The sequence below is a fragment of the Vitis riparia genome, chromosome 6, assembly GCF_004353265.1.
Source record: "Vitis riparia cultivar Riparia Gloire de Montpellier isolate 1030 chromosome 6, EGFV_Vit.rip_1.0, whole genome shotgun sequence".
In the NCBI taxonomy this organism is placed as follows: domain Eukaryota; kingdom Viridiplantae; phylum Streptophyta; class Magnoliopsida; order Vitales; family Vitaceae; genus Vitis; species Vitis riparia.
In genome coordinates this window covers 16,904,651-16,921,757 of record NC_048436.1, presented here as the reverse complement: position 1 = coordinate 16,921,757, position 17,107 = coordinate 16,904,651, and the positions used below count along the sequence as shown (strand labels likewise).

Sequence of the window (17,107 nt, the reverse complement as noted above, 5' to 3'; positions counted from 1 at the left end):
GATGATAGGCCTCTAGGTTTTGAGTCATCCAACTTCAATCCTCAGAGAATTGTGGACTGATTAGCCATTTTGTCTGATCTGTTTGGAGATTTTGTCCTGTTTATTTATGAAAAAACATCCACATAATTATATTTACTACATGAAATTAAAATGATAATTCAAATATTTTTAATATAATAATAAAAAATATTAATAAATTAGAAAAAAACCAAATGAATAAAGTAAAGAATGAATGGGTTGATTGCATAACCACCTCTCTTTGTCTGCATTCTGCAAGTGGGTGACATCAGGTTATAATACTAAAGAAAAATCTATTAATGTGGAAAAGCGTTATGTAAATGACCAAATTTAATAATGAAAGGGAGGAAGTATAATGGGTTTGGATTAGGATACTTATGTTTGTATTACAAGCTGGAAAAATGATTGAGTTGGACCAAAAATGAGGGGCTTTTTAAATCAATACTGATTAATAATTTCTTTATTGGGTCATGAAGAATATTTTTGTATTTTATTTTAATGAAAAATAAAAATAAAAAATTACAGTAGGTGTCATCTCATCTGCTACCCATTCTGGATGGGTCTGAGTGGGGCCCAAGGCTAATAATAATGTACCATGAAAATGGACCCAATCCCCAAAAATTTAGCAGTGGGGTCCAAAGCTTTGTACCAGGCTCCCTTGCTCAAGTTGGGTACATGGGGTAAATGTCATACGACTCAGAGTCTCAGACCCATGCCCCATTCAAAGGTTCACACAAGATTTTCATTACTTTTTGGAACCCTAGGAAATCCTTATACAAAACCCACTTCCCAATTCCCATTGGTTTATGTAGATTGGTCAACAAAAACAAGGCAAATTCAAATTGCCAACAATGTGAACTGTGAAGACCTCAAAAAACAATATATATATATATACAGGGAGAGAGAGATAGAGAGAGGATCAATGTGAAGGGTGACGTAGTAGGCACCAAATTATAGATGGTTTGACCTGTTTTTGTTGGGTTTGTACTAAAAAGTTTCCATGGTTGTTTGAAGCCCTCCCTCTTGTGTAGCTCACATGTTTGCATGTGGGCCTTCAAATGCTCATATTCTCAACCCACATGATTTTCAAAATTTTTGTGTTATAGCTTAAGTATGAGCTGAAAAGTGAGGTGCATTGTATATCAGCCTCTACACACCATGTGACTCTATTTTTGACCCATTACTTTTATTTCTTTGACCATTCAAATCTCTGGCTCTTGGTCGACCCACAAAAATCCACCCTTATAAACCCTAAGCAGACCCAAAAATGTACAGCTATAGTCTTATTTAAAACCCAACATGGTCAGTTTTGGACAGTGGGTGATCTGATTTTGACTTTCACAGTTTCACATGGAGATAATGAAAGCAATGGAAGTACAAGGGTGAGTTTTACAACAAAGATATACATGATAAATTGGATAAAAATATATAAGCAGAAAGCAAATCAATTTCATCATGTGGTTGGTTCAGCAGAGCATACTGGTCTGAATTCAAACTTATGAGTAAACAAAGAGCATATTTTGAATTGAGGCCATGCTGTAAATTGAATCTTTCTGACTATTGGGGGCATGTGCATGTGAATCCAAACCTCTAGTTTTTCTATGTATCCCCACTTGATCTAGGTATAATCTCAGAGCAGTTCTTAATACTATATCTTTCAAACCACAATCCCAGTAAAAGAAATATACAGGAGAAATAAGAGAAGAAAGGTGTGGCATCCAAGCCATAAACATGAAGCATGAGCTCCAAAGCAGTGTTTAACTGTAAAAGAGAGGAAAAGAATGAGGGAGAGAGAGAGAGAGAGAGAGAGAGAGATTCTTTAACTATATGGTAAAAATGGGGTTGGGGGTAGAGTTCAATTAAAGGAACATTTAACGCCCAGTATCCAGAATTGGGCATACCATGTGTGGGGAGACAGATATCTTGTATTCACTATGATTCACGAGGTTAAAATGTATTTGTTTTAGATGGGGAAGGACTAGAATATGTGTTTGGGTGGGGCTGCATAATGGAGCACCGTACAGGAGCTGCGTCATCCCGAAGAAATGATGGATCTCAAGGAGGAGAGAGGGAATTCAAGAACCAGGGGAAGGGAGGGGGGGTAGTACAGAGAGGAAGAAAATAATGTCCTAAATGGGAGCATCCAATGTTATCATATGCCCATGGTACATGCAGCCATACAATCAAACACACAATTGAATTCATCATATGGGTGGGGGTGGCCCGGTGGGTCTCTGCTGCTCTCAACACTAAATCAACACTCTCACCAAGTCCCACTACTCGTCTGCAACACTGCTCACCACACCATTATAAATACCAGCAAACCTCCCTCCCCACTACAAACCCAGTCTACCCTGGTCAATCATCTCTCTCTCTCTCTCTCTCTCTCTCTCTCTCTCTCTCTCTTTCTTTCTCCACTTACTGTGTGTGGTTTCTGCTGATGCTCTGAGTTTTACATGGATGACAAATGGAAAGCATCGAAGAAGGAAGGTTCAAGTAGCCGTTCCTCTGCTTCCTCCAATGCTCCTCTCATGAGGAGTTGCTCACAAAAGACCACTTGTTCCAAGTCCCCTCTCATGAGGAGTTTTTCACAAAAGAGCTCTTCCATCAGCAGAAAGTGTAGTAACTTAGCCAAGGAACAGAAGGCCAAGTTTTACATCATAAAGCGTTGTGTTAGCATGCTTGTCTCCTCAAACAAGCATGGAGACTCTTGAAGGGAAGGGAAGGGGGCAAGCTATGTAGGCAGATCGAGTAAGGAGCAAATTCTCTCCTCTCCTCTCCTCTCACTCTCCCTATCCCCCTTCTTCCTTGGTGATGCCTCCTGGGTTTGTTTGAAAATCCAGATATGCTCTCTGCCATCCAATCAAGAAGAGATCAGTTTCATAGATTTTCCTTGTCTTTTTTTTTTTTTTCCTTTGTGTATTGTAGATTTAAACTGTAACTTCAATTGAGTTGAGCTACAAAGTGTTTCACGTTGTGAGAAGAGATTAGTATAATATTATTGAACAGTTTTCAATCAAACCTCAATACTAGAAAGAGTTATTACACTCCTCTTGATGCGTTTGTTTGAAGGATGTTGCATACTATCATCCCCATCTGTTTTCCTAGTCCTATTCTCTTATTTTTGTCTGGATGAGAGCAGAGAGGGAGAGAGGGGGAGAGGGAGAGATTCCCTTGAGCTGTTGGAACTACCAATATAATAGGACATGATTAGTAATTGGATCTGCATCGTAAATGCATCCCCATCTGCCCTCTTTTGGAAAAAAGAGGTGAATCGGGATCCGTTAAAAAGTGATATCATAGTATTTAAGGGCTGCAGCTAAACCTTAGCTTCATTATAAAATAGGGAATGGCCCATCTCCAATTATTCTCCCTCCATTCATTCCCAACAAGAAGGTATTGCAACCCACCACATGATAGAATCCCCTTCATAATTAACTGTATCAAGAACCATCCAGAATATCATGATTTGGGCCTTCTGATTTCAATCAATCCTTTCAATGGCGGCATGTCAATTTCTAAGAATCTCCATCAACACAGGGTAGATGATGAAGATCTGACAATAGTTCACAAGAACTAGAAAAAAATATCACAGTTGTTAAGACATGTTTATTCTCCATCCTCCCACCTCCTACCAGCTCAAGCCTTTCCAACACAACTTCTTAGCCGAGATTCTTGCTGATCTAATACCTAGAAAGACCGGGCCGGACATTAATGCATGTAGAAAACCTCATTAGCCTGGATTACTATCGGGAAAGCTCTAGCTAGCCTTCCCCAATAGAGCTTTTCCAGAAGTTATTAATGAGAGCTCTGGTAACTCCATACATGGAGGTCTCACTGCTGAGATCCATGAACATCCTTGCTAACCAGAGCTCAAGTTTTTACCAAGACTCACCAATTTACTTATGGAAAATAATGGACAAGGTTTCTGTAGCCAAGCAAAGCCCCATCTTGTTTAACAACCCTCATCCTTTCTGACCCTTTAGCCTAAACAGTAAAAAGGATAACCTGAAAAAAGGATTGTTGCGGGTCACTGGTCTGCACAACTTTCCCTTTTCTGATATTGGGACAGACCGTATAGATATAAGACCCTAAGGATGGCACAGACAGAGCTAAAAGAAAAAGATTATGAATTTGAAAATATTTTCTCGGTAGAATTTGGATCCTCCACCTTCACATTGATTGATTAATAAGTCTTCTCCACCAAAATCACCATCATTATCATATAGTAAGTGCGTGACCAGACACATTGTGATGATTAAGTTCTTGGCCATCATAACGGAAATCTCAAGGAGAACCTGGTGTGTGAGCTCAAATCTTTGACCAAGAAATGGCCACATTATTCCATTTTTTTATAAGCCCCATCTGGACAGCTCTGTTAGTAAGCCGTTATCGCTACAAATATAGATAATAAATTAACCCCAAAGCTAAACTATTCTAACCCAACTCAACATACCTACATATGCATGTAAAATTGAACCAGAAGCTAAGAAAACTGAAATCTTACTTTCAAATCCCACATCCCCCATAGGCCATTTTAACATCCATCCATGAAATTTTAAAAAAAGAAAATAAAGAAATTGAATAAAATGTAAATAAATCATCCTCTTGCAGAGCAGACAAATCAAGAAGAGGGAAACAAATGAAGTAGGTGATGGCATACCTTAGTAATAAGCCTCTCAAGACTGAGTTTCATGACCCTACTACAGCTTTTCTTTTATATATATACAAATGGCCCACTGCTTGTTTTTATATGGATGGGTTAGCTGGAACCAGAGGTCTGTGACTAGAACAGGGGCAATGCCGGACGAAATGATTCAGCAAGTTAGCCCCGAAGAGAGTCCCACCATCAGACAACTATTTCCGTAGCCTAACATGTTACAGCTTCTTCCTCTCTGGCCTGATTTCCATGGTCCAAGTATAGGCCCTGATCTTCCGCATACCGGTTGCTTGAAATTCATCTGAACTAATGTATGCAGTCGTGGCAGTATTGCATACACAATTCAAGTTATCATGCTTTTAAAGTAGCACTCAACCCAGGTACGATTGATGACAAAAACTCACCATTCCATCAGAAAAGGAAAGAACTGATGAAGAGAATAAATATTTATATATATATACTGCAGCAGAAAGAGAATAATGACATGCAGATACAGTACATTTTTATATCAGAATAATTGCAAAAACCAATATTCTATAAAACAGCCTTCTCTTTTGTAGAGAAGACTGGAATGAAACAGCCTTAGCTGCATATCATCCAAGTACTCCTTTTGCATGTTCTGCATTGTCCCTGTAAATTTCCCATCCTGAATGTGACAGCTCAGAGACCACCACCCTTTATTTCATGGTCCCCTTGCACTCTTCTTCACTACTTCATTCTGATGCAAGCTCTGTACCGTTTTGGGAAAATGATGATCTCTCCAAATGGACTACCTAATGCAAAAAATCAAAAGCCTTAATGCAATGTATTCCATCATAGAATTGAGAATCCATTTGGGGCATGCCCAGTTAAAATTGCTGAGACCCAACACCTGAAAGTGAACCAGAGGCATCAATTTTAATCGTTCAGTGTAAAAGCTGATCAAGAATAAGTTGAAATCAGACAAAGTCTAACCCCCACATAGCATCACACTGGGTTTTAATGAAGTACTTGTGATCAGTTTAAGCTGTATCATTCAAGATCAATTCCGAGGTTGCAGTGCAAGAGAGTTATAATGGGGAAGGGTACTTGAGGGGTTTCGTGGCGGCGATGTGTTCATTCCCAAATCCAAACCATGATACTTCATTATTTTTTCATATATATATATATATATATATGGGCGGGGCTATGCCTCAGCAAAACAAGGCAATATTCAAATCTATTCCCAACCCCACTTAGGATTTTAGAAAAAATTACAAATTCATCCTTAACCCGTTTATTTTCATCTCAAACTCGAATTTTATACGATTGAAATCAATAATTAAACACATCCAAGAATCATAGAAGCTAAACACTTCGTAAAAATAATAATACTGCACATATTTTGTAGAGATTAAAGAAGAATCTATTAAGTGTGATAGAATCAAATACATCTCTCCTAAAGTTATCTACACTCATAAGCTCTCAAACAATGATAAAATCGATGTTCAATAAATTTGATGAAGTAATAATCTATATAACCTATTCCACAAAGTATTACTAATTGTTATATCGAAGAAGCTAAGATAAATCATCAAAATGCGTGGGAACAAAAATTTGTTATACAACAAAGATCTAGAAAACATTATGCCATAATGAAGGCATAATTAAAAGACTTTATTAGTGCATTGCACTTTTTTTTCCTTCCATAATATTTCATCCCATTAAATTTTAGCGGGAAGGTTGTTACTGAGAAGTCCTTAAAACACAACAGTGATCCCAAGGAATTATTGTAAGTATCTTTTAAGCGTGGAAGTGGAAGTCTATATATGAGAAGACATTTGGGGTTAGTTAAAAAGACAGAAAAAAAGGATCATCTTTCTACTTCTTTTCTCATATCACTCTTAACCAGCCATTTTTATTGTTCTCTTTTTCATTTCACAACAAACAAGGATCGTTTACAGGCGTTATTGATATTCAAACCAGCTACAATGAAACAAATAGTGGGGAAAACCAAATTCATGAGTTCACTAATCCCAAATCATAACAACAGCTATGACTCCCACCCCAGCAAGCACAGCAAGAAACTTGAAAAAGGGAGTGTCAAAATAAAGCTGAGTTTGTGGTTTGAAGCCCTTGGCAACGAGATGGTTGATGGCAACATAGATGAAAACCCCACAAGCAAGACCCATTGATATAGCATATATCCAATCAGCTGCCTTCCCTTGGGTTGTGGCATCTATGGCAATGCCTATTCCCACTCCGACGGGGCTCGAAACCGCAAAGGCAAAAGAATAGGCCGCAGTTGTCACAAATGGCCTCTTGGGTATCATCCTCAGCAGTGCAATTCCCATTGCAATGGCTGCAAATATCTTGTGCAATGATATTGTCCACAGGTTCCTCCATGCTTCTGCCTTTGTACCTGAAGAACACAAACTTGTTAAGATGGAATCGGCTGAAGCTGCTAAACAAACAATCAAATCACAACCAAACGCATGATAGATTTTCAGGTTACCAAAAGAAAACCCATAAACACACACACCCCTATATGAATATCAAATCAAGATAAGCCCACAAACAAGCTAGTACTGGGTTAATCGAAACTACCCAACCTTCAAAATATGGCTACCAGTGCTAGGGGGAAGCTCAAACTTGATCTATATGCAAGTGTCAAATCTTTTGCACCCCATAACATAGCCAAGTAAATGTCAAAGTCTGTTAAATGACCAAATTTTTGTGCATAAATGAGAGCTTCCAAGGTAACACATGATGGTAGCAAGTTGTGTTTTTAAAGAGTTTACCTGAAACCCCGATGGCAATGCCCTCAAAAACTGAGTGAAAACACAGAGCAAGGATGAGAAGCATGGTGTCCCCAAAAGATGTTGTCTGCAAGAATGCTGGGTTGAGACCCACAGGCACCTCTGTCGCACCCTCCTCGGAAGCTTCCACTTTTGCCTCTCTTTCGCTACCCTTGGTAACAAAGATCACTATGCAATCTCCTAACATGGTGAGAAGATAACCCGCTGATGCTAGCATGAAGGCAAAAGGGTATGCTTTTGCTGTGAGATCTTCAAAAGTCTCATTGGAGTCGCTCAAGAAATGCATTAGAGAGGTCCCCAGGAAGACCCCGCCTGCAAACTGCGTGCCCAACAGAAGAAAGCTCTCATTCCATCTATAGAAGTAAGGGGAAACTCCACCTGCAAAAGTGCTCACGAAGAGGATTATTAGACACCAGATTTTCACCAAAATTAAACCTCTTTCATGCAAGTCTTCATCACCGCTGTTGCCATGGTCATCACCTCCATGAGCGTAGATTGTGGAGAATTTTAGAAGCAAAAGAGCTGTGATTAGCAAGGTTGACTTGAGAGCTTTGGAGGAAGGAACAGAGGCCATGAATGGGGTCATCAAACTCTTTTCTTTTGGTTTGAATCAGTTAATGTTACTAGGACAAATAGGAGAAGAAAGGGGCTATGATAAAATAAAAAGCTAGATATCTCTCCCATTTCTGGTACTTCGCAGTACAGCATTGACTTTCCAAGATTGTACTACACAAAACGGAATATCGCTACTATAAGAAAATAATCATACAATTAATGCTAATCATCCATCATTGGGCCAGTGAGGGCAGAATTTCCAGAGCAACAGCCCAACCCAAAACTCATTCAACCCTAGAAATTTGGATCAGAAGACCCTGAGCTGTATTACATCATATAGGAGATATGACAAATAACAGCATAGCATAAATTGCATACCATGACAAGGGTGATCAAAGCGATGACGAAACTAATGATGATGATGCTGGGTTTTAATCTGTTAACTTCCAACTTTTTTCTAAAGTAGCAGTGTGTTTTATTTATAGCCTGTAGTATGCCTAAAGGGCATTTTTGCCCTGAAGTCGTAGTAGAATTCTCTAAAATATATTTGAGCCCCGTACCAGAATTGTGCCAGCACCCTCAAATTTTCTTCTTCTTCTTTTTTCTTTTTTTTTCTTTTTTTAGGAAAAAAAAAACAAAAAAGTGACAACAGATAACCTAAGAATGACAAACACAAATAATAAAGGATGAAAATGACTGAGGGGCTTGAAAACAAAGGACAAGGGTTAAAAATGGTAATCTAACAAAGTTGGTGTGTGCCCATGATTTCATCACAAGAAGCCCAAGCAAAAATAAACAACTTTTCTAAAGTTTATACACAAATATGCTGCAGCATTTATTATTTTCCAGTATGATAGATGATTGCATACACAGATAGTACTACTTTGAAAGCAATTAAACCATTTCTGCATCATCTATTTCACTCTCCCTGCTCTCCTGCCATCCTGCCCCGACCCTAAATTTACAGACAGGGCATGTGCCTTGTTGTCGCAGCCATGGATCAATACAGTTGGCATGGAACTGAAAATCATAATAGCAGTTACAAATGTCAAAATATAAAACAAATTGAATGGCATACATATCAAGATAAACTTCATTTCCAACCTAAAGTTAGATGCAAAGTAAGTGCAATGATAAGATTCAGCAAGAATTTTGGAGAACATTCCTAGGAAAAGAGAGGAAGAACAAGCTTCAGGAGAGGCAACATATGTTCAAAAGTATGCTGCAGATGGATAGATAGAAAAAGGCATATATCATCCTCAAATGATGGAGAATAATTCATTAATTTTGCAGAGAATAGAGGAGTAATTGGTGACATTTGACACTCTAGGGTAAAATTTCAAGAAAGATTATTTAAAAAAAAAAAAAAATTGTTTGTAGCATTTGTGGTAATTAGCAAATAGTACAACATGTTATCAAATTAAGTAAACAAAAATATTAAGCATGATCAAAGGCTTGAATAAAAAAATCCAATAATGCAAATGGGACATTAATGTGACATTCTGAACCAGATTCATCAACTTATATTATCACAAAGAAACAGAATAAATCAAAAAAAAATTAGTGGCATCACAGTAAGAAGATGATGAACCTGGTGCAAGCATGGCAAGCTACGTACAAGCTCTCCCCTGTTGACTTGCTCCAAGCAAATGCTGCATGTCAGTTCATCTTCTGAACCCTTCATGCTGCTGTCCCCCTTTCTAGAGTCTTGCCTAGCCTTCTCGTCAAACTGGAAGTGAAAAATTAAAAACAGTACACAAAAGAGTATCCATAATGATTAAGAAACAGATGCCCACTTCCTCTCCCAACCTCAATGCCCACATCTATATCCGCAAACAGACATGTACAATCAAAGATGCTTTGTGAAACAAAATTAACAAAGGAAGTTTCTCCTATACTCAGTTTGACATTTACCCAGAGGGAATAAACTAGAGATTAAATGCAGGCATGAATGCTATAACAGAAGTCCTATACCCAGTAAGGTATGGAGTGAGTGGATGAAAACACTGTTTATACTTTATATAACCTGTCTAGAGGTTCTCTATTAGATAAACTGTCCTAACAGCCAAATGAGCCCTCCACTGATTAATAACCATGAAATGTAAACCTATTTTATGTTATACCATCTCCCTCAAGAAAGAAGGGTGGGTTGCAAGGTAGGAGGTTCAATGAAGAATTCTGGAAAGGCCAGTTTCTGACATATGAAACCTGACACGGAGACTTAAAGGGATTCCATGATCATAACTTCATCCAGTCACCATGTTCATAATAAGAACTTTTTAATGAGGTATACAGAACATGATTCTTATAATATTGCAACTTTTATTTTCCTCTGGATTCTTACTTCTTAGCAACTGATAGAGTTTTAGGGATAATGCATTACCACCCAGAACACCAGTAACTTGTCATTGCCCTATTATCACTCTCCATGTTCTTATTGGTCATGCAATCATACCTAAGAGAACAAAAGAAGAATACCTCAGCTGAGGCTGAAGAAGATGCAGCCTGTTGCATTGATGACCCCTCACTGTTAACAAATTCAAAATCATATCAAATCAATAGAATTCCCATTAAAAAAAAAAATGTGATTTCTCATCAAACCCCACAATACTCCTAGAGAACTTCAAAAAAATTGAAAATAATAATTCTTGATACATCACATGAATCTGCAAGAAAATAGACTACCAATACAAATCCTCTCAAGTTACCTTTGTGGACCAGTGACCTTATACTTGTGAACAGGTAAAGCATTGATCTCTTCCTCACTCAGTGAAGTTGAGGAAGTATTATCAGAATCTAGTGATCTCAAGGTTTCATAATCTGTGGCAGAATGAATAATTCATGATAAGTGCAATTTCAAAAAAAACCTCAGCTAGAACCTTCTGATAATTTCTAAAGAAATGCACGAATTCAACTTCAAGTTTGAAGCATGGCATATGTTGCACAATAATTGACTTGACCATACCCAGGTCATCAAATTCGCGATCAAGAAGTGCAAGCTGGAGTCGCAATCCTTGTAATCGCCCTCTAGTTGCAAAAGCTATTGATGGTGGCATACGCAAACGCAATTCAGTATGACCAAGTAGGCCACTGGCAGCTGCAGCATGAGCTTGGGCATGAGCTTGTAGTTGTTGACAAGTTGCATACATCCTCAAGCTTGTGGCCATAAAAAAAAACCCCACAACTAGCCAGAGCTACACATATAGATTTACATGAATACCTCTTCAATTGCTATTTAACAAATTATGCTTCAGAATTTTGAGAAAGACTAACATGCCCACATTAGATGCCAGTGAGAAAATACCAGAAAGTTTGGTGACATCTGATGAGAGTTCAAAATCATAAACAGCAAAAGCACTGCCGAGCAAACAGATAAGGAATGGATTAGAAATGAGCACAACTAGAATAGTAAATAATGGAGATAGAGCAAATAGATTGGAAACATTACCTGTGACAAGAAAAGCCAGTGAATTAGTGTTAACTGGCCGAGATGGATGAAGACGCTGATAGAAATAGGGACAAGAATTGGCATCACAATGGATTATGTCTACCATTGCATAATCTCAAATATATAATCACTGACATTGGAAAACACAGTACAATAAGACATATATATGCCTGTGAGAGGAAACGCACCACTGCAGGTCTCTGAGGAATAAATCCTGGAAGTCCACTTTCTATATCTGCTCGAGACCCACGAAAAACAAAACTCATGGTTGCAGGAGTGACCGCAAACCTCCTTACCTAAAAGAATCAAATGATAGGGGAACACAAAGTATATTAGTTATAAATATGCCATCCACACCTTCGAGAATCTGCAAAAGCTTTGAAGCTTATAAATTACTCAGCTAAATTCAAGCATAACCAACCCCATATAACGGCAATTAAGGTTTTGCTTATCCTCACACAGGAAGTAAGACCCAAAATAATAATAATAATAATAATAAACGATATTAAACTGATCCGATCACAAAGCCAGAAGCCGCAATCCCTTATCTTCAAAATGTTCATGCCAACCATATGTGCTAAATGAAACCTTGATCTCCCACTCTCCAATCAATATAGTTAAATTAAAATGAACTAAACTCATCATCTAGAAGCAGTAGTCAACTTTAATTCTTATTAAAGAATTCTAGATCTGTTTACACTTTCAAAGCATCATTTTCCACCACATTGCAAAACCATTGCATAAAAAATCCCAGACCTACAGCATTACTTCGAAACAAAGTCAAAACCGCTCCTTTAGAGCTACAATTTTAATTAACAGCTACAATTGCAACATTCAACAAACACACAATTTCCCCATATTTTGCCAGGAGAGGAAGAATCCAGTAAAACCCTAATCAGTAACCCTCCTAAAAATTTCTCCAGAACCAGCGATTAATACACCCACGACCACACCTCAACACCACTGATGGACAACGACAACTACTTCTACTAGCGCTAGTACATCTCCAAACACCGATTCCAACAACACAAGATCCACATTGTCCCGATTCTTCTTACAAAAACATTCACATCGGAAATCCACACAACAACATCGAAACAAACCTCCGCTTGGCCGCCGAGAAACAGAAGGAAAAGCAGCAAAAACCTGGAACCATGGGAGAGTGAATTCCAGTTTTCAAGATTCCGAATTTTGCATCTCTTTTCCCTGCGATTTCTCGGCAACCAAAGAGAATCTAAAGAAAAAAAGAACAAGAAAAAAGCGTTGCACGAAACCTGAAATCACTGGAATTTGCAGAATGGGGGATAGATTCATTTGCGGGTGAATTCCCTGTGTTTCCTGCAGTTGCAGTGTATTGTTTATGGTAGATTTACTTGGAGGCCTTTCTGGGAAATGCCACGACACGTGGACTTGCATGTCATCGGACCGCTGCCACGACATCGAACAGCATGTCATGTGTGAACCGCACAGCACTTTGGGATTTGGACCATCTGCAGTCGCTTCTCTGATCGATAGTCGCAAAAAGGAAAGTGGGATTTCAATTTCAGCATGTGGGGTGGGCCTTACACCTAAATCATTATTAATCATTTTAAATTTTATATTTATGAATTATGTTCGTATTTATAATTATTTACCATATGAAATTGGTATCAATATTTTTTTTTTTGGTTTAAAGGCATTGTGATTTGTCAATTGTCAATGTCAAATTTCTGATTTCAGATAAAAGGTCGGTAGAAGGGGACGAAACCGCCTCCCACCTCCATAATCACAGACGCATTAGCCTCCAACTCCAAGCATAGGCTTCCAACACGTTACTAACAGTGAGGTGGACCTTGGCCACAGAGTGCCTGAGATATTATTTGGTATGGGAATCCCAAGGATTCGAGTCATATGGCTTCCATTCGGACATGTTTGCTGGGAACTCAACTATTGGGTAATGATTATTCGATTTTTGGGACCGACCAAACAAGTTCCAGGGCATCTCTCTCAACTCGACATGGTGTGGGTTTGAAGGGAAAAAAGAAATTGATTATGGTCAGAAAATCAAGATTTGAAATGGGTGGACTCGAAGTACTGAAATTGCTTTCTAAGGAATCAGCGTATAAAATGAAATACACCCATTGGGTATGGGATTCGCATGCTTCACAATTTCGTACACTGCCATGCGAGCTGCTCAATGTCCTCTTCAAGCAAGACACCCAATCGGGAATAAAAGCCTTTTGGGAGATCTAGCATGGACCTTGTTTGCCATTGTTGGGTCAAATCTCTGTTTTGAGTGATTTGTAAGCATCAAACACTTGAACACGGGGGTATGAACTTGAGAACTTGATCAACTAGAAAGTTGTTCGAAGATGGAAATGGGGCCTCAAGTAGAGTGTCAGGTTGCTGCTGGGGAGCTGCTTTTGAAGGTAATGGTCAATTCCTGGACGGGTAAAAAGGGTACTTCAGGGTTTAGGGTTTTAGGTACCACACAGATGTTTTTACAGGACTTCTCGACGCTTGCTTTCTGTTCACTTCTTTTTGGCTATTTGCGAACCGCCTAATTGGAGAAATTGCCCTGGAAAGAGGCCTCTCTACATCCCACCCACAAGGCACATGACTAAAGGCTAAAGCTGAGTGATTTCTTCGCAAACACCAAACACAGAAGCCATCAGATGGGAAAACAAAAGCTTCTCCTTAGTCCCAAAAGAAGAAGGCAAAAACCAGAACCAACAAAGCTGCAACTCCAATCACATCATTTACGAATCTTTGTCATGTTTTGATTTAGAGGAGAATAAAATAGGCCAACATTCCACCATATCCCACTTTCACCCATATTATACCAACCCCAAACCACAAACCCCATAATCTGAACCATCGCCAGAAATTCAGGAGGTTTTGAAGTGGGCTGGCACATTAAAGTTGTGGCAGAAGCCAGTTGCTTTAGTAAAAGGGCAAGACATGGATGACAAATAAGGATGAGAGAGAGATGTGAGAGAAGATGAAAACTTGATGAAATGAATACAAGGAAAAGAATTTCTGACGATAACTGGAGATTGGAATAGAAGCTAAAAACAAATTACAAAATTTTTTGTTTTGGTAGGAACACAAATTACAAAATTAAGCAAGTAACGAATGCTTTATGTCTTAAAGCTTTTATGCCATTAGATCCGCTACCAAGGCAAACCCATTTTCCTCACTTCCCAAAGCTTTGCTGCAAACCTTTCCTTCTTCTCCTGCCAATTCTTAATCCTTGAAAACCAATAACGCCCGACCATTTATGTAGCAAATGTAAGACCCCTTGAAAAGGAAAAAGAAAAAGCTATTTACAGTGATCCCATCCAGATTGCGAAACAAAAAAAAAACTGAAATTTCTTATATTTTCATTCCCAAATTCACCATCTTGAATTTCCACTTTGATCTTCCAGTACCCAAGCTCTGCTCCTCCTCCGAACGTATCTACTGAAAACCGAACTTGAGTGACTGTGACTTCTGGTAATGGACCCAGGTTCTGAAGTTGAACGAGAAGATGATGAGGAAGAAGACCTAAACCTCCCTAAAAATGAGAAAATGTTGCGAAAAGCTCTGCCCAGTGATCCGCCGCTCTCTCTGGATCGGCTTCTTCTGGATGCCCATGAAATCCTCCTTGGAGCACCACTATTATTGAACCCACCATCCATTTCTGTGTACACCACAGGAAGCTCACGCTCGCCGGCTCTTCTTCCTCCGGAAAACCTCCCCACGGCAAACCCACCGCCAGGAAGCCTCCATATGGTCAGCCCCACTGTCTCTTCTTCATTTGGTGCCGGAGAAAGTGCTTCATTTCCAGATACCGGCGAGTTCCTTGTTCCGGGAACGTCCGTCGGCAACTCGTGGCGGCAAACAGGGCATGAATTGCGGAGAGATAGCCATGGGAGAATACAATCGGAATGATAGATATGCTTACAGGGCATTTCGCGAGCCTCCGAACCCAGCTGGAACGCCTCTTTGCATACCGCACAGTGCAACTCTGTGACGATGTGGCTAGACACGATCTCGATCGTCGGCATCGACTCCACGGCCGCCTTTGACGCCGGAGGGTGCTCGCCGCGCCCAAAACCATTGATTTCAATCTGCGAAAGCTGTTCCAGCAACCGATCAAACCCTGACCCCATCAAGAACTCCGACATGGTCGCCGGCAACGGCCGAAGCCCGGACCCTGCCCCGTCATCGTAGTACAATTCAAAACTACTCCTCTCCACAACACCGCCTTCACCACCACCTCCATCAGCCGGACCGCGCAGCACAATAACTGGATTAAACGGAGACCGATCACCGGCGTTCCTCCTGCTCCGCCGCAACCCTAGATTCGCACTTTGCTCCGAATCCGGCCGGTTGTTCCCCAGCATGTACATCGCAGTCGCCGGAAACCGACGGTGGTGATTCTCCGATCTCGGCGTGGCCTCAATCTCCTCCAAGAAGCCACTCTCGCAGTACGGACACACGATGCTATCTTGAGCCCAAACTCTAACGAAACGAGTGCATCTGTGACACCAATAGGACGTCGTCGAAGCCATCTCCATACCAGAAACCCCAACAAAAGAGATCGATCCTTTTTCAGATCCTCGGTTACCTGAACAATTCACAACCCGAGTTGACTCTTCCAAAGATCCCAAGAATTGACTCAACAGATCTAAGCCAAGAAGCCCCAACTCGCCGGAAACGACCCAGATCCGACGGCTCAGAAAGAGCGAAACTTTGAGGGAAGAGAGGAGAGAGAGTACGAAGAATACAAAGAAGAAGAAGACGAAGATGAGGCTTTTAAGACTCGTCTTGGAGGGTTAACGGCGTAGTCTTGACGCGTGAGGCTGAGAAAGCAATTGGACGGACGTTCCCTACGTGGCGGCCATCGATTGGATGGACATTGACGGCGTGAGTGGAGCGTGGAAGTGGACTGGTCAAAGGTGCGAGCACATGGTAATATTTGAGATAAATTATATGAGGAAAAAGAATCGGGGCGACTCCCGCGTCCAACTTGAATCGTGGCTGGCGACGGGGGCAGACGTTGACTTGAAGGCGAAATGTGGTGTTCAAAATGCCGACTTTGAAATTCAAATCATCGCCGTTTCGTGGTGAAAAAGATTCCCCACCGAGGCTGAAGCCGGCTGACACTCGCCTTCTAATTAATAACATCGGAATACGACTGAAACGAAGGAAAAGAGGAGCATCCTTCTCATTTTGATGTCTTGTACAAAAAAATAATTGCAGATTGATGTGTGAGATGAGTCTCATTCAATAAATGTACGGTACAATAAATTGATTTTCTATACCTATGTGATTTGGAGGAACTGGTTATTAATTTCACTTGTTTGGCATGGTTATTCTTATGCTATAAATTTAAACCTAAAGTTTAAATTGATAAGGAATAAACCGATTATGTTTATTAATTTCACTCTAATTATTGTGCCAACGAAAACTTTAATGCAAATAATACTAGTTTACTAATACAAACATAAAATAATAAAAAAAAACATACACACGAGATTTTAATTTTAACATGATTCGTATCTACATCCCTGAATGATGGAGAATCTTTTTATCATATCATAAAGAATATTATAAAAAGTAAAACCAAATAGATTTCCATAAATATCTTTTATTTTTTAACTTTCTTTTTACGTCACCCGAAGT

General features: G+C 39.7%; 3 protein-coding genes across 3 annotated transcripts; all 3 read right to left on the bottom strand.

Annotated features, from left to right (window-relative positions):
* Positions 1–6,532: 6,532 nt before the first annotated feature.
* Positions 6,533–8,612, bottom strand: LOC117915777 (zinc transporter 2). The gene is made up of 2 exons (XM_034831456.1): positions 7,438–8,612; positions 6,533–7,058 (listed from the first exon to the last, which is right to left on the bottom strand). The coding sequence occupies exons 1-2, from the start codon at positions 8,039–8,041 to the stop codon at positions 6,667–6,669; spliced, it is 996 nt and encodes a 331-aa protein (XP_034687347.1). The 5' UTR covers positions 8,042–8,612; the 3' UTR covers positions 6,533–6,666.
* Positions 8,613–8,715: 103 nt separating this feature from the next.
* Positions 8,716–12,939, bottom strand: LOC117915778 (E3 ubiquitin-protein ligase SDIR1-like). Its single transcript, XM_034831458.1, has 9 exons — positions 12,733–12,939; positions 11,647–11,754; positions 11,459–11,513; positions 11,315–11,367; positions 10,976–11,204; positions 10,719–10,830; positions 10,489–10,537; positions 9,602–9,739; positions 8,716–9,030 (listed from the first exon to the last, which is right to left on the bottom strand). Exons 2-9 carry the CDS (start codon positions 11,722–11,724, stop codon positions 8,905–8,907), a joined length of 840 nt encoding a protein of 279 aa, XP_034687349.1. The 5' UTR covers positions 11,725–11,754; positions 12,733–12,939; the 3' UTR covers positions 8,716–8,904.
* Positions 12,940–14,429: 1,490 nt separating this feature from the next.
* On the bottom strand, positions 14,430–16,219 carry LOC117915776 (E3 ubiquitin-protein ligase RDUF1). Its single transcript, XM_034831455.1, has one exon. It carries the CDS (start codon positions 15,997–15,999, stop codon positions 14,833–14,835), a length of 1,167 nt encoding a protein of 388 aa, XP_034687346.1. The 5' UTR covers positions 16,000–16,219; the 3' UTR covers positions 14,430–14,832.
* Positions 16,220–17,107: the final 888 nt, after the last annotated feature.

Coding starts and splice junctions, on each gene's coding strand:
- LOC117915778 (XM_034831458.1), bottom strand. CDS start 11,724: ATGAGTTTTGTTTTTCGTGGGTCTCGAGCAGATATAGAAAGTGGACTT. Junction 11,205..11,314: donor AGATGTCACCAAACTTTCTG/GTATTTTCTCAC, acceptor CTATATGTGTAG/CTCTGGCTAGTTGTGGGGTT. Junction 10,831..10,975: donor TCGCGAATTTGATGACCTGG/GTATGGTCAAGT, acceptor ATTCTGCCACAG/ATTATGAAACCTTGAGATCA.
- LOC117915777 (XM_034831456.1), bottom strand. CDS start 8,041: ATGACCCCATTCATGGCCTCTGTTCCTTCCTCCAAAGCTCTCAAGTCA. Junction 7,059..7,437: donor CATTGCCATCGGGGTTTCAG/GTAAACTCTTTA, acceptor TGTGTTCTTCAG/GTACAAAGGCAGAAGCATGG.
- LOC117915776 (XM_034831455.1), bottom strand. CDS start 15,999: ATGGAGATGGCTTCGACGACGTCCTATTGGTGTCACAGATGCACTCGT.